At 39.6% G+C, this 14,603-nt stretch overlaps 1 protein-coding gene across 3 annotated transcripts in view; it reads left to right on the top strand.

The window, feature by feature from the left end:
- The window catches only part of CDK14 (cyclin dependent kinase 14), a 269,013-nt gene that overhangs the window by 67,336 nt on the left and 187,074 nt on the right, over window positions 1–14,603 (top strand). The window contains exon 1 of one of the 3 annotated variants that reach the window (XM_086466596.1): window positions 100–251. The exons of the other annotated variants lie outside the window; for them this stretch is intronic. Coding sequence (XP_086322722.1) covers window positions 183–251 — 69 coding nt within the window. The 5' untranslated portion in view covers window positions 100–182. Of the gene's footprint in view, window positions 1–99; window positions 252–14,603 lie in introns of those variants that run through there. 3 annotated transcript variants of the gene reach the window in all.

Genomic DNA, 14,603 nt, shown 5'->3' with positions numbered 1-14,603 from the left:
GGACATAATTGAATTGGGAACGATTAGTTGCATCCTTTTGATTGAATGTTGAGTTTTTTTCTTTAATTCCTCTGAAATCACCGTTAGCTCTTTTGGCTGCCGTTCTGGGTTGGGTTGAGGCAGTGCTACACTGTAAATCAATATCTTTTCAAAAAGACTGCTGTAAATTGCCTAGATAGCATATGCATGGTTACTTTGGCTGCAATGCTGCTGCAGAGCCTGGATACTCTGCCTTTCTGGGAACTCCACAGGCAAGTCCATCATATATTTAAAAAAAAAAAAATCTTTTTAGAAAGAACATGGTATTACTGATGAAATTTAGACAGAGAAATGTTGTACCCTCGGTGCTCATCTGTACCTTTTATATTTTACTCCACTGGGATTACCCTGTCTTGAGAGATTTCTTTGTTTTCTGCTTTAGATTTCCCCCTTTCTTAGCTGTAGTACAGCCGTACCATTTCAGCTTGCTAGTGCAGAAAGATGTTGTGAATTCAGTTGCTGAATGAACCCGGCATGACTGCAAACACTAACACTGCTGGAGAGATGTCAAAGAGTTGCAGGTGAATCTAACCTGATCTGGGCAACAGCAAAACGGTAAGATGGGTCTTGTTGAAATCTCTGGCATTAATTAGGTGCTGGGGTTTTGTGTTTCAGCCTGAAGCCTAGTTATCACATGCTCCCAACTTGAGCAAGATTCATTCCATGCGTGTCAGGGTGGGTTTTCTCGGTAATGCTTAAGATCCAGGCAGAGGGAGGCAGTGGGAAGCTGGGAATGCCACATGAGACCTCTCAGCAGCCACCCTGGTGAGACTCCCCGGCAGCACTGCCTGCGGTTTGTAAATATCAGGGAAAAGGTAGGGGAAGGTTTGAAAGCGATGCTTTTCTCGGTACAGCTTTGTATTTCTCTCTCTGGCTGCCTTATATATTATCGTATTAAGAGGATAGTATGGGGAATTTTTTCCGATATATGCTTGGCTGCATGTCCTCTGGGAGAAGTGAGTGAAGGGCGTGATCAGCCACTTTTTCATCTCTGCTAACAAGTCTGTGCATCTTGCTAGGTCTGAATAAATGTCTTTATCAGTTACAGATTTTCTTGGTGGTGGAAGACAGAATTAAAATCATCCTTTATAAACATATGCTATATCATGGATGTCAGAATATCTTTTTGCCTTGTTAACCTCTGTGATTATTTTATTTCTCTTGCATGCTGTCTTTATTTAATAAAACAAAAAGTGAGGTATTCATTTTAAGTAGTCATTCTTGAATGCTTATGTAGGAGTGTGTTGGCAGCGGTTTCGATCTTAGTGGAATATTTCAGTGTACGAAAGCTTAGAGCAGCTGCGTGTTCAGGGAAAGAGGGGAGGAAAAAAGCAGCAGTGATCATTAGTACAAGACAGAAAGATTAAAATGTGGCCATTGTGTGGAATACTTTGAGTTATTTTTGATGACTTAACTGACAGCTAGTGTGTTTCAGTTGTAGATCAAGCCATAGATTAATCTCAGAAGAAATCCAGTGGAACTGAACAAAACAGAAATTTCATGATATGTTCTAGCATTTAAAGGGAACCAACTGTGGTAGTAATGGTAGAGTGATGAAATATAGTTTTTGCTATTACTAGTTAAGGGTAAAAGCAGAGGGTTTTATTTCTAGAGAAGCATGTTTATACTTTATGCAGTATGTGAGTTACACTCCAAGAAGAGATCAGTTGTATGTCAGTGGGGGATCAAATAACTAGTTTGACAGGGGTTCATATTTGCTTTTTCTGTATGTGCCAATTAAGGGGTTTTTCTTCTGTCACTGAGTACGATTGAAGTGGGAAGATTCAGTCCCATCTCAATTATTTTCTGAAGGATTCATTATTGTGTTGCTTGTTTAAAAAAAAAAATTTCTAAATGTGTGACACTGTATGTACTGCAGTATAAGTGATGTCAAGTGGGCTGTTTCACACTATATACAAACTTAATTTGCATAGTTTTGTCTCAGAAGTTAGAGATGCTTTTTTTTGGTCAAAAATAACCCTATGTGTTTCTGTTACAATAATTATTTCAGCTGGAAGCATTTTTTTTAATGGAAGTTTCCCTTTGCTTGTACTGTCACACCTGTTAATAAATTGCAAACTTTCGGTGCATTTGCCATTGTTTAATGCATAGAAGTAATCCAACTGTTTGTGTTTGCTCTCATGTTGTACAAGGAATGAAAATCCAGAAACTCTTAGGCATGGGCGATTTTTTTAAAGCAAATGTTGAATTACAGATTTTTCTTACTGGTATTTTTTCATCTTTGTATATATGTGAAAGTTGTTGCTTTTGACAGCTTTCTTCCTCCAAGTGTTTTTTTTTCTCCCCAAATGTAAAACCATCAGCTCTCTTTGCTGTGTTACTACTGTCTCTGGAGTTCTCCCATTTTAATTTTCTAAGCTTAAGAAATCAATAATGTTTTGGACATTTTTTTATTGATAACTAATATTCCCTATGATATATTTAGTTAAACACAGATCCCAAATTATCTAAGGCGGGGAAGGTAACGTATAATGTGGAAAATGTGACTAAAATTAAGAATGCAGATGGGAAACATAAGAAGCACATAGTTTAATAGGCAGTTAGTGCCGAGTGCTCTATAAAGGTTACAGCCTTCTTTCTCTGTGTGGACCAGTTTTGTAGTGAGGCTGAGGTCTGTCGCAGAATGAGGTAAGAGCTTACCTGTGGAGTGAATGTTTGCTTCATATCTCTTACTCCAGATAGAAAGAACTTAAAAAAGTTGGAGTTGAGCAAGCTAAAAATCATTAACATCGCATCTTAGTGCAAGGAGGTTAGCGAGCCTTTGAAGTCCTAGAGCCAAAATGGTCACTTAACTGTCTCGTTTTAGCTATTTTGCTGCATAACTCTTAAAACAAAACCAAACAAAAAAATCCCTAAAACCAAACACAGAGTTCTTAACGTGTTTCTCCTCACACTGTACGCTCGGGTGGGCTGTTTCAAAAGTTGATGTCCAAATAGGTGCCGTGTCTCAGACAGGCATTTTTTACTTCTCCCACAGACCCCACAGACAAGGCAATGGATGGTGCCCTTAGAGGGACCTGAGAGCAGACCTCAGTGCATGTACGCCTAGCCGATCCCGAGGGGAGCTGGCGTGGGTGCTGGCAGAGGAGTCACTCAGCTCTGCTGGGCTCCGGTGACTGGCGGCGAGAGGTTGTTTGTCCTTCTGGGGAAACCCTCGTGCAGGGATGGCTACCACCGAGCCGTTGCCTCGTGCAGGTTTCGGTGCGCTGGCCTGGCCTGACAAGTGTGGTCAGTAGGAATTTGCTGGGGCGAGAGCTTGTGTGAGTGCTTGGCCTGGGGCAGGTGAGGCATCAGGCTGTCATATTTGGTGACTTCTCTGTCAGTATGAGAGTAGATGTGCCTCTTAAAGCTCACAGGAGCTGCCAAGGACCCAGACAGCTCTGTTGGAGTTATTTCACTTTGAAGTCCTGGCAAGACAGAAATACTCAGCTGTCAGGCGGTGCTATACGCAGTTTGTAAACTGGATTTGATAATACTAGCATTGAAATTTTCCTCAATGTCTCAGGTACCAATACAATGATAATTACAGCTTACAAACCATCTTGAAATGAAGGAGAGCATCCTAGCAAATATTAATTGAAACAGCAGCAAGACTGTGGGACCAGTGCTCCAAAGCCTGTTTCTGAACTAAAAAAAAAAAAACAACTGGTGTTCTTAATTCAGGAAGAACAGGTTAAACATTGTGTTTTCTGAGCTTGAGTTTCCTTAGGTAGGTCCAATACTGGCTTCCAACATCTTTGATTAGGTTTGTCTTTTGGTACCATGGCAGGAAGGTATGCGAATGGAAAGTTGATTAATTAAGGAATAGACTCTTAAGGACTTCATTTTTTTTAATCCTGCTGTCACAATGTGATTGTCAGGACAGCCTCTCCCAGCAGCAGCTCCTTCAGTCGTGAAGTGTTTCTTCCACGTACATGAGGACTTCTGGGGTTTGGTATAGTTTGGTAAATACCTTTCTGTGACTACTTTTTGCTTTTGTATATTGTCACACTTACTGGTTATATGTATCTCTTTCACGTATGGCATATTTTTCATGGATACCTTTCGTCCAGTCCCTAATATAAGCCTACGTATAATTCTGAATTTAGCAGTTTAGAAAAAAGCAGCTAGTGAAATGGCAATTTAGCATACTGCTGGTTGTTGAATTCAGGAGGGTGTTTTTGTATTATAAAATTTTAAAATCAACAGCATAAACAGATCATTTTCACTCTGTAAAAGTAACTTTTGGGCTTTTCCTCTGTTGCTGGTGAACTGAAGCAGTGTTGTGATCTTGCTTCTTTGTTTGCATATTTCTGGATGGATAGGCTTTTTCTGAAGTTCCTGTATCAGTTCTGGACGGGTCCGCTGAGGATGCAGAAGCAGGCAGTTTTATCTGTTAATTGTCTTGCTCTGTGATGGCATGCTAGTCAGAAACGGCGTGAAAAATGTCGGTGGAGATTTTTGTTTTGTTTTGCACAAATTTTTAGAATTTATTATTAGAATTTGGACAAGTTAATGCTACAGTAGAACTTGCCATCTCATGCTGACTAGGAGATCAGTTGCAACTCCTAGTTGAAAGAAGTTTTATGATAAACTTCAGCTAGGTGTTATACAAATGTAATTGAAGGTAGTAACAAAAAGCTTTTGACCCAGTTTGCACCATTCTATCCTGGAAATCGTATAGAATTCATGTTAGTTCTTCCATTTTGCTGTGTAGGATGTTTACAATTTCATATTAAATTGTATACAACTTACCTGAAGAGGAAAATACCAAATGTTGCTGAGTGAGCAGTGAGGAAATAAAACCACTAGAAAACAGCATAATGCCTGTTTATGTATTGTGAAAGCTCAACTTAATTTAATTAATTTCTGATGCTTTTCAGTCTTCAGGCTTAGTATGTTTGAATATGTCCTCTCCCAGTTTATTAAATCTTTGTGTAAGTGCAAAGAAAATGTGTTTAAACCTGTAGAGAATATGTGTAAAATATGCTTGCCCAGTCTTCCCTGTAAACAGTGGGGTTGTTAATGAACAAATGGGTTCTGTTGATAAATATTGGCTATAGAAATGTTATTTTAATGTTGTGCAGAAGAGCTGTCTTGGAAAGTTCTACGGTTTAAAGATGGGGGTGGTTGGTTTTGCTGCTGCGTGGGAAAGCAGTGGAACCACCACCTATAACTGTCAAGTTGACAAGGAATTCCCTGTATTTGGTAAAGTAGTCCAGATACATAAAATTATATAATTATAAAATTAGATTATATTGCTGGTAGGCAGCTGTGCAGGAAAAGCCATGCAAAATATCTGCAGCCAGTCTCAGTTTTATAAAATATTTTCATGAGAAACTTAATGTACTGTAAGGGTGGAGGACTTCGCACTGGTGTTCCAACTTCAATGATAGATGTGATTTTTTGACCAATTTGATTCTCAGGATTTGTTGCTGAAAGTGATTCAACATGAACTCACAGCGTTGGAGGTGCAAATTGCCACCAACTGCAGAAAGCCTGCCTATTTTGTACTGTTACAGCTTTTTCTTTAGAACTAATTGGAGCTTGGTCATAAGTCTACCGCGGCACATGTTTTTGCTTGAACACATCAAAGCAGCAGCAGTGATTTTCGCTTCTCTGTTGAAATACCTAGGTTTTTGAAGAATGAGCATTATCTCTGTGCTGTTCAGTGAATTCTTACAAAATTTCAGTTATCCTTCTAATGATGAACTCTTCTTGCTATCAGTTTGAAACCTTTCCCTTTTAAGTTTTACGTGTCTTTGCAAGAAAAGATATACTGGCATATTCTTCATATTCTGAATAACTTTAGATGCTATAATTTTCATTATGTCTGCCCAACAAAATTACGAGTTGTGGGACATGGTACATTTGCAGAGTTTCTGCCATTTTTTCCAGCGTAGCACATTATGTACTGAGAAGCAGGTTTCATTGTGCTTCCTTACACCTCTTTGCTTTGAAAGTTATTGTGCTACTGCAAGTCTGACAAACCTGCAATAGCTGCTAGAAAATTCCTTTAAGACTTTTCATTCAATTTTTGTAGAATTTTGTAACCAGGTCATTTATCTGAGGGGAAAAAAGAACAAGCTAGAGAAAAGAGTCAGGTGTAAATGAGATCTAAACACAGATAAGGACTCTCTTCATTTAATTGTTTGTGAAGCTGGACTTGTCATACTTGTCTGAACTTCCAGACTTTCATGAAAGAAAATGATGGCAGAAAGGTCGTGGATGGCTGTTACTAAGATTTCTGGGAGACTGAGTTGGGATATAGGTTATTCAAATCTCTAAAGAGTACTTGCACAAAAGAATAATAATAAAGTTGAAGCTCTCTTTCTGTCTATGCATTTATACTGTGGTGATTTGATAGACGATGCCTTGTCAAAGTCAATGGTTTGGAAGATAATATGTAAGGGAGCAGATCTAGAATTGTTCAGAGAGCTTGTCTTTTCTTGTGACATTGATCTGCCTTGGAAGCTGCATTTCTCAAGCTATAGGGTTGTTGACCTCAGGGGTGAAGCACCTAAGAGCAGCAGAGATTTTTTTCCTTGGTACTACAATGAAACTTTGAAATACATCAGCAGAATAAAATAAAGAACTCTCATTACCTGGATTTTCCTCTAGCTTTTGCTAAAGATTGTAAAAAAGGAACTTTGGAAGAGAAGTGAGGAAAGGAAAGAAGAAAAAATACAGGAAAGAGGGAAGGGAATGAAGTAAGTGAATTTTTGTGTTATTTTTTTTAATGAAGGAATTGATCTGAATGAAGGAAGAAGAGCCAAACTAGTTTACCATTCTAGTCTTGGGAAGCAATTTTTAAGTGCCTGGTGAAGATAATGTGAGACTCCCATTGATTTGTAAAGGACAGCACAGCATGCTGCTTCAGTGCAATCAAGGTTGTTGTCATACCTGACAGAAAATGGTTGTAAAACCTCTCCACCTGCAAATGCATATATTTTGCAGAGGTGATTGTGTAACCTGGCCCTTCCTCTTCTTTTTATATACGTAAGAGGAATACGTATATTCCTCTTCAGCATATACGTAAAGGTCGGTCCTGAGTTCTTAAACTGTCTTTGTCTGACTTCTCAGTCTGAAACAAGCTCTGGTTCATTGTAATTATAAATCAAGTTTTTACCTCATCATGTCTCGTTGCTTTCATCTGACTTCAGACTCACCAGGTAAAAGAATTTTGTTGACATCTTAGTTGTGTAGTTCGGCTTAAGTCTTATAGTACCAGTTACATGACCAGGTGTGCCTAATAGCAGTATTTCTGTTGCAGTCCCTGCTTGTAGGAGAACAATTCTTATATTTATTTTGCTTCAGAAGTTCTTGATGATACTTTGCTAGGAATAGGCAAAGGAGCCTAAAGGAACTAGTTAAAACCTATTTTCAATGCATGGAGTTGTTTACCATTTATTTTCTTAAAAACTTTACTGACAGCCTCAGAATTTAGCAAGAATAGGCATTTTGCTGTCTAGTCTCTCGAGATTTCTCACACTTGAATGGGGCAGTGGGAGGACTTACTGTATTTATGGATATGCCTCTGGTAACTTCATGATCGGGGGAGTGTTGGAGGAAGGAATAAAATTATAAGCCTGTAAACTCAGAAGGACTTAACATCATGTTTGTACAATACTACTAATAATGCACGTGTGGAAAGAACACTATATAAGCTTGCACTGGCACATGTAGCCATCTGTTGGAGCAGGAGGCTGGCAGGGGAAAGGGATTGAAAATACTTTTTTAGTCTTTATTTTAAAATGCTGTTCATATGGTTACAAAGGAGGATAGACAACAGATACAAATGACTAACTAAGTAAAAGAGTATAGAACCCACCTGCCACAATTTCATGGGAGAGGGTTTATGTTCAGATAATTTCTCCACCGCTCTGCTGGTTGCCAAGGAGTCACTGACTTGTGCCTGCCTGGAAGCTGCCTGGCCCATGCTGACACCTCTGCCCGTCCACTCCTCTGTCTTGCTGCTTGGTTTACTGGAGAAATGACCCACTGCTTTTGAATGCTGCAAGTCCTGAACCAGTTCGATGGAAGCAGCAGGGCAGTTGTAATTGCAGTAGAAGCTTGAATGCCGTATCATGTGACACCTACTTTGAGCATTCTGCAAGTAAAAAGAAGAATTTATTTGCCAGGTTTTATTACTAACACAGTTAATGTATTTTGGGGCACAAGTACAGAAATAGAGTAAAACACCCATTTAGATCAGCTCCGTTGAGTCTCTGTCTCTTTTCATCTATGTTACAGACTTTCAGGACTTCTGCATGACCTTTATCTGAGACCCTGTCCTTAAGTGACTCTTCCTGAAGACTGTTGTCAGAGAACAGGGTTTTGCTTTGAGGACATATGTAGGCTTTTATAGACCTAAATTCTAATTCAGGTTCTCTTCAAAATCAGAACTTTTTTTCTGCGAGGAGAGGAATATCAACTTTAATGGACTGAAAACTCACTTTTCTGAAGTTAGGCTGTGCTATGAACAGAAAAAAATTAATTTTAGAAATGCCTAGCTCCTCCTTGCCTTGTTGAAGGAACATACAGTCATGTGCAATAATTCCTGACACCAGGATTGTGCTTGATTCAGTAATTATGCTAATATTTAGGTATTAATTTAGCAAAATAAATATGAGGTATATTGCAGGTCTGGTGGGGGTGGTGGTGGTGAGAGGAAAGAGTTGTGTAGGCACTGCCCATGATAACTTCCAGTATAAAACTTTATTTTTCCCTGATTCAGGTGTTTGAACTTCTTTTCAGATTTGTATGGTCTTGGGATTCCTACTCCAGGTCTGATCAGTTGGCCTTTCTGTGAGAGTGACTTGTTTCTCACTTGGCCCTTCAGCACAGACATTTAATCTGCTCATTGAGTTCAGTGTTTCAGACAAACATGGAGTATTAATGTCAGAGCTTACAGTTCAAAAATTATTCTATCTGGCACTTCAGTAACCTTTTTATATTTGGCGTCTTCCATATGACAAAGACACTTGCCTTAACATCAGCTTCGACTTCAGAAATAAACCTGGCCATTTTTGGAGAGTGCCTTTGGGATGGGCTGTGGGGGATGAATAGATTTGTGGTAGGTACAGCAAGGAGCATACCATATCCCTGGATACCATTTTCAGTCTCCGAGCTCTGTTTTCAGTTGCATTTGCTAGTTCATAGCTAGCATGGCTAGCAATCTCCACATCCAAATAAAGCTGAACAAATGATACCCAAGAATATGAATTACAGTTCTGGGACACAGTTGATCCTCTTACCCCGGGAGAGGAACGAGAGGCCATCAGTGCAGGAAAAGCAATGCCTATTTTACAATCTTGTGTGACAGTTAGTCTATTTCTTGTCCTTTGTGTCTGTGTGTCCCGTCCGTCCATCCGTGTCCCTCCCCCCCGGCCCCTTCTATTTTTCTGTCTTACTCAAGTTCTCTCGCTGCTTTTTTTAGCTGTGCTCATCAGATGTTCAAATCAAAGAGCTGGTGCTGGTGATTACAGGGAAGGGTGAGTGTTGAAGGACGCCTTTCAAATTCGGGCCTGATTGCACTGGTAGTTCCAGTGTGAACTCGCTGGTGATGTCGTGAAGCATTACACGCTCTATTTCTCCTTTCACAATTTTATTCGCTCCCTTATCACTTGTTCTTCCTTGATCTTTTCTTGCATTGTAGCTGTCTCACCAGTGGAATTCTCTTCTCAACCTGTTCACGTTTCGGCTTGTGGTGCAGCAGTCTCTTGCTGACCCTCTCTTCTCGGGAGGTGGCAAGTACTGCCAGCTGGGCTGAGAACGGGCGGACAAGACCTGTGATTGTAACAAGAAAAAGCCGCCCTGCTGCTTTGTTCTCCAAAGAGAATGATTCTCCAGATAGTTGCATTTTTATTTTGAACAAAGCTGCTTATAATACTCCAGAACATTCCCAAAGTGTGCTTTATAAGTAGCAAATGTCGAATTCCAGTGCTGCCAGAATCTGCAGATGACTTGTGTGGTTCTCAATTGCCATGGTACCAAGGCATGATAGAAAACAACATGCTTATGAAAGAGAATGAAAACTCATATTCAGATAGGATTTTTTTCAGTGAAAATTAGTGCTGTCCTTATGCTCTCAGAGTTGAGCTGTTTTGTCAGTAGTCACTTGGCTATTTATGATTTTTTTCTTTATACATCTGTCAGCTAAATGCAAGTGCTAAGCCTTATTCTCTGTAATAATGAGATTGTTGTGTTACCTTCCAGAGGGCTTTGGCTCTACAAATTATAATCTGTATTTTCATAACATTTCACTTAAAAAAGCGAAAGTGCTTTACAAAATTAATTAGTGCTCCCACTTTCTGCTTGTGAGAGGGGCAGGATTGTTATTACAAACAGAAAAATGGAATTGTGGACAGGTTAAGTGACTTTCCTTGCCTCAAGTCACTCAGTAATTTATTTATTTTTGCTCGGTGTGTGCTAGATCTTGGGTTTCCCTATATTGGATCCGTTCATATTGCTTCTCTTGGAATGGTACTAGTGGGTGAAGTTCAAGTGTTCTGATTTTTCAGTAAGGATTTTGGATGTTCACTTTGGTATTTACCCAAGCGCCCACTTTTTCACACGTTATACACAGTGGCAGTGACTGATAGAGAATAGCAGATGGATAGCAATTTTTTGATATTGTATGTAAGTCCATAGGTACTGGATAACCAAAGTAAACATTTGTAGGTTGTTAAATATGGGAATTAAAAAACAGATATAATGCACCTTCCTAGAAGATGTGATGAGTATATCTTTACACTATACAAACATTCTTTTTTTTTTTTTCTTCTGTGTGATAGGATGTCTGATCTGTCATGCCAAAGTTGATTGCGCTCTGTTACCGAGGATATCTTTATTCATATGAATCAATTCCACTGATATGGGACAGCCTGTCTTTTACTAGGTACCCTAACAGGTGATTAATTCAGGAGACATTCATGACTGGTTTTAAAATTCATGAACTGCAAGGACTAAAAATCTCTGACATGTTTTAACTGATCACTCTTGCTCGTTAAATGCTGTATTACTTCAACAGTAAATGAATTAGTGCAGAAACCTTTAATTTTGAGAATCCTGTTCGTTTGGGACCTCTTAATTTTGCTAATAGTGGTGAAGTGAAAAAAAAATCTTGCATTAAAACTGCATCACAATAACTAAATCTGATAAACAGTTTTATTTTTTTTTACGTTAATCCCAAATGCAGATTAAGGACTATTGCTTGATATGATCTAAGGTGATTCAAAAAGACAACTTTATTTAGAAATGGTTCCATGAATGGTTATACTGATTTTTACTTACTTAATGGGGCTTATTATGTACTTTATGCGTGGAGCAAAAGTACACTTCTTGTGATTTCAGTCTCTTAAACTTCAGCAGTGGTCTTTATCGGAGAATGTGGCTATTTGCAGACAATATGTCTTGAGATATGAAGACTATGATGTTAGGGTGGGGGCTGTAGGAAACTGTAGCCCAGTGATCCTTACTGATGTGATGATGACTAAGCCTGTTTATCCTAGAGCAGCCTCGGGATCTTCTCAAGTTGATTGTGAGACTGAGTAGGATGAGAGGGGAAAAAACAGTGTCCAAGCTGTTTTGTTGTCTGTCGTGCATTGTCTTCTGATTCTGATCAGTAAGAAAGTTTCAAAGTATAGACTATATTATGCTTCTTTGTGGTTCTAAGATTAGGAATTTTGAATTGCTCTTTCTTTTATGTTCTGGGTGTGTGGTAATGGTTCTTTTTACTTTGAATATATAAAACCACACAGAGAAACACTAAAATAACTTCAAATACCAAACTACACTAACTTTTGTGGGGCTGCTTTTTATTTATCATTATGTTGCTGGAATCTATGATAGCTCAAGTAATATTGGAATTGACATGAATATTCTGATTTTCTAGATAAAGCTTTCTTTCGGTATTTCTTTCAAAAGGAGGGGAGAGCTCTTCAGGCAACTGCAAAGTGGTTGTTTGTGCTGTGGGTTTTAAGCAGCACAACGGCTTTTGTCTCATCATCTTTCTTTTTATCTTATCTTTTTGGTTGAGACTGGGTAAATAATTGTGGACAATTTTAAAAAGTAGGTTTATTTCAGTCATCAGGGTGTGGAGAATGTGCGAGATACCAGTGGTTGCTCTGGTGACTATTTGGTGCATTGGCATACTGTTTGGCAGCAGAGTGTGAAAAAACCTGGGGAGATACAATTGTGAATTTAACATTAATGGTCCTTATGTGAGAAATGTAACGGGCAGGGTGTTAATGGAGTGGTGCTTCTGTTGGACCACACCTGGGCTCACTGGCAACTTTTCTCCAAGGCTGGGGTCAGAGATGCTCAACTATTAATACTGTTACTTCACTGAGCTAGGAACAGTCATTGCTATTTTCAGATTAAATCCTTTCCCATAGAGAGACACCAAGTCCCTGGACAGTTTCCGAGTGCTGCTTTGGAAGTGCTTTTCCAAACAGTAACTTCAAACACAAAAATAAGTTTCTGTAGGACCGCTCTGTTCTCTGTGGAGAAGAGCAAGGCTCCTTCCAAAGGAAGATGGGATGTTGGAGTCTAATTCAGGTTTTCCAGGACTTCCATTTTGCAACTGAAGGAGAGGCCTGGGGGATGAATGTGCTACACGTTAAGTTCTCTAGTGTGAATTACTATATCATTGCCATTGTTTTGTTTTACCTTTTTTCCATGTAGGAAATGTATATATGTTTTTATCATCTGCCCCTTATCCTGGCCCCTCTGTCACTGTTTTTGCCAACATCTGTTTTTCAGCATGCTTCTCTGGGGTACTGCTGCTAGGATTCCTGCCAGGCAGGAATTTAGATGGCAGGAAGCAGCCGTACCCTCTCTTACTGTCTTGGTTTGAAAAGACAGGTGTCTGTGGAGGAAGGCAGGAGCCTCCCTTGAAATGGAAAGTGCAGCCCCCTTCCCTCCAAATTATTATAATTTTGAAATTAACGGGCCTTCAGGCAAAGATATGGGGAATAAGAATAACAGTTCTTTACTAATATATATATATAACACAAGGCAGGGAAAAACAAACAACCCACTGGTTTACACTGATAGAGTCAGGAATACAACCTGACACCCTGTTAGGGTGGCAGTAGCAGTCCGATAAGATGCTGGCTGCAGTCCTCCTGAAGCGATGGATGTAGTTCTGTGGAAGCAGCAATCAGGTAAAAGAGTCTGGTCTTCCTCCGAAGGTCCAGTGGTAGGTAGGTAGCTCTTGTCCTCTGGAACTCCAGTGGGGGGAAGAGCTCCTCTGGGAATCCAGTGGAAGAAAGGCTGCTAGGGTGTTCAAAATCTCCGTTTTTATTTGGCATGGACTGCTTGGCTCCTTCCCCCCCCCTCCCCGGGCTGAGCATCTCACAATGGGATGGGGAGTCGTGAGGCAGTTCCTTGATGGGCCATTAACAGGGGATAGTCCAGGAGCGAGTTACCGATGGGTCAGGCGATAAGGCATTGTTGTGCCCATTGACAGGAGATAGTCCAGAGGGGGGGAGGCAGGGAGCACCGCCCCACCTGGTCTCAACAGCTCCTGAAGATGGTAATAGAATATTTTTTTGTTTCCTTTTGGCACATTTTACACTGTAACCCAGGACACTTACGTTTCACTTCTGGGTCCACCCAATGTGCCCAAAGTCAGAGGTAGTGAATCAGCCAGTGACTTCCTTGAGCGTTTGCTATCTGATATAAGGTTTGAAAGGATGGTAATGTCTGCTTAAACAATCCTTGCATGACAGGTTTTTTGGCATATTGCCTGTTCCACTTGTAATAATCTATAGTTGTTAAATGTATTGAGTTGATAGGCCTGTTTTTAAATCCTGTTTTCTATAAAGAAGAGAGAAAGCATAAAGGAAGATCCCAATTCCTCTGCTCCCCATAGTTATGAGATTTGCTGGCAGAAATACCTCTTCTGAAAGTGAGAATTATGATTTCATTGCACCACCTTTAAAAGCCATATAGCTTCTGAAATAATTTATGCTTCTGAAAGTTATGCTTTAAATGTAGTTTGTGGTGGGAGAAGTACCGAATCATGGCTGTAACTCCTGAAGGGGAAAGAATCACTTAAGGTGTTGACATACCTTAATGTTTATTTGTGTGATGACTTTGGTTAAAAGAAACACTAATTAAAACTGCTTAACAACTGATGCTGTTTGCTAGACAGAAGTTTCTTTAAATAGATATCACACAGTGAAAAGTTCTTGCCTCCTCTTTCTCTTGATTGCATTTTATAAAGCATAATTGTGATCTTGTGAATGACAAACCAAGATATCAGTTCTATTGTCTCTACATGCATTTGAGGTAAGTACTTGTAACAGTTAAGCTGCCATTGGTCACCTAATCCTGTAGCACCAGTTTTATACTGTGGTGGCATTTACAGCATCTCAATGAGTGTCTGGGCTCCGCTGTTTAAGTACAGCATTACACAGATTTATAGAGCAAGGGCAGGAAGGGGTGATGAATCGTATAGATTGACTTCCTGTATGTCATGAGCTCTTACACTTGTTTAACTTCATTTTTTATTCTGGTAACTGTACCTAAAGCAGATATTCAGTAAAATCATAGAG

Source organism: Leptosomus discolor, chromosome 6 (genome assembly GCF_034619465.1).
Source record: "Leptosomus discolor isolate bLepDis1 chromosome 6, bLepDis1.hap2, whole genome shotgun sequence".
NCBI classification, from domain to species: domain Eukaryota; kingdom Metazoa; phylum Chordata; class Aves; order Leptosomiformes; family Leptosomidae; genus Leptosomus; species Leptosomus discolor.
This window is presented reverse-complemented; position numbering and strand designations above follow the sequence as displayed.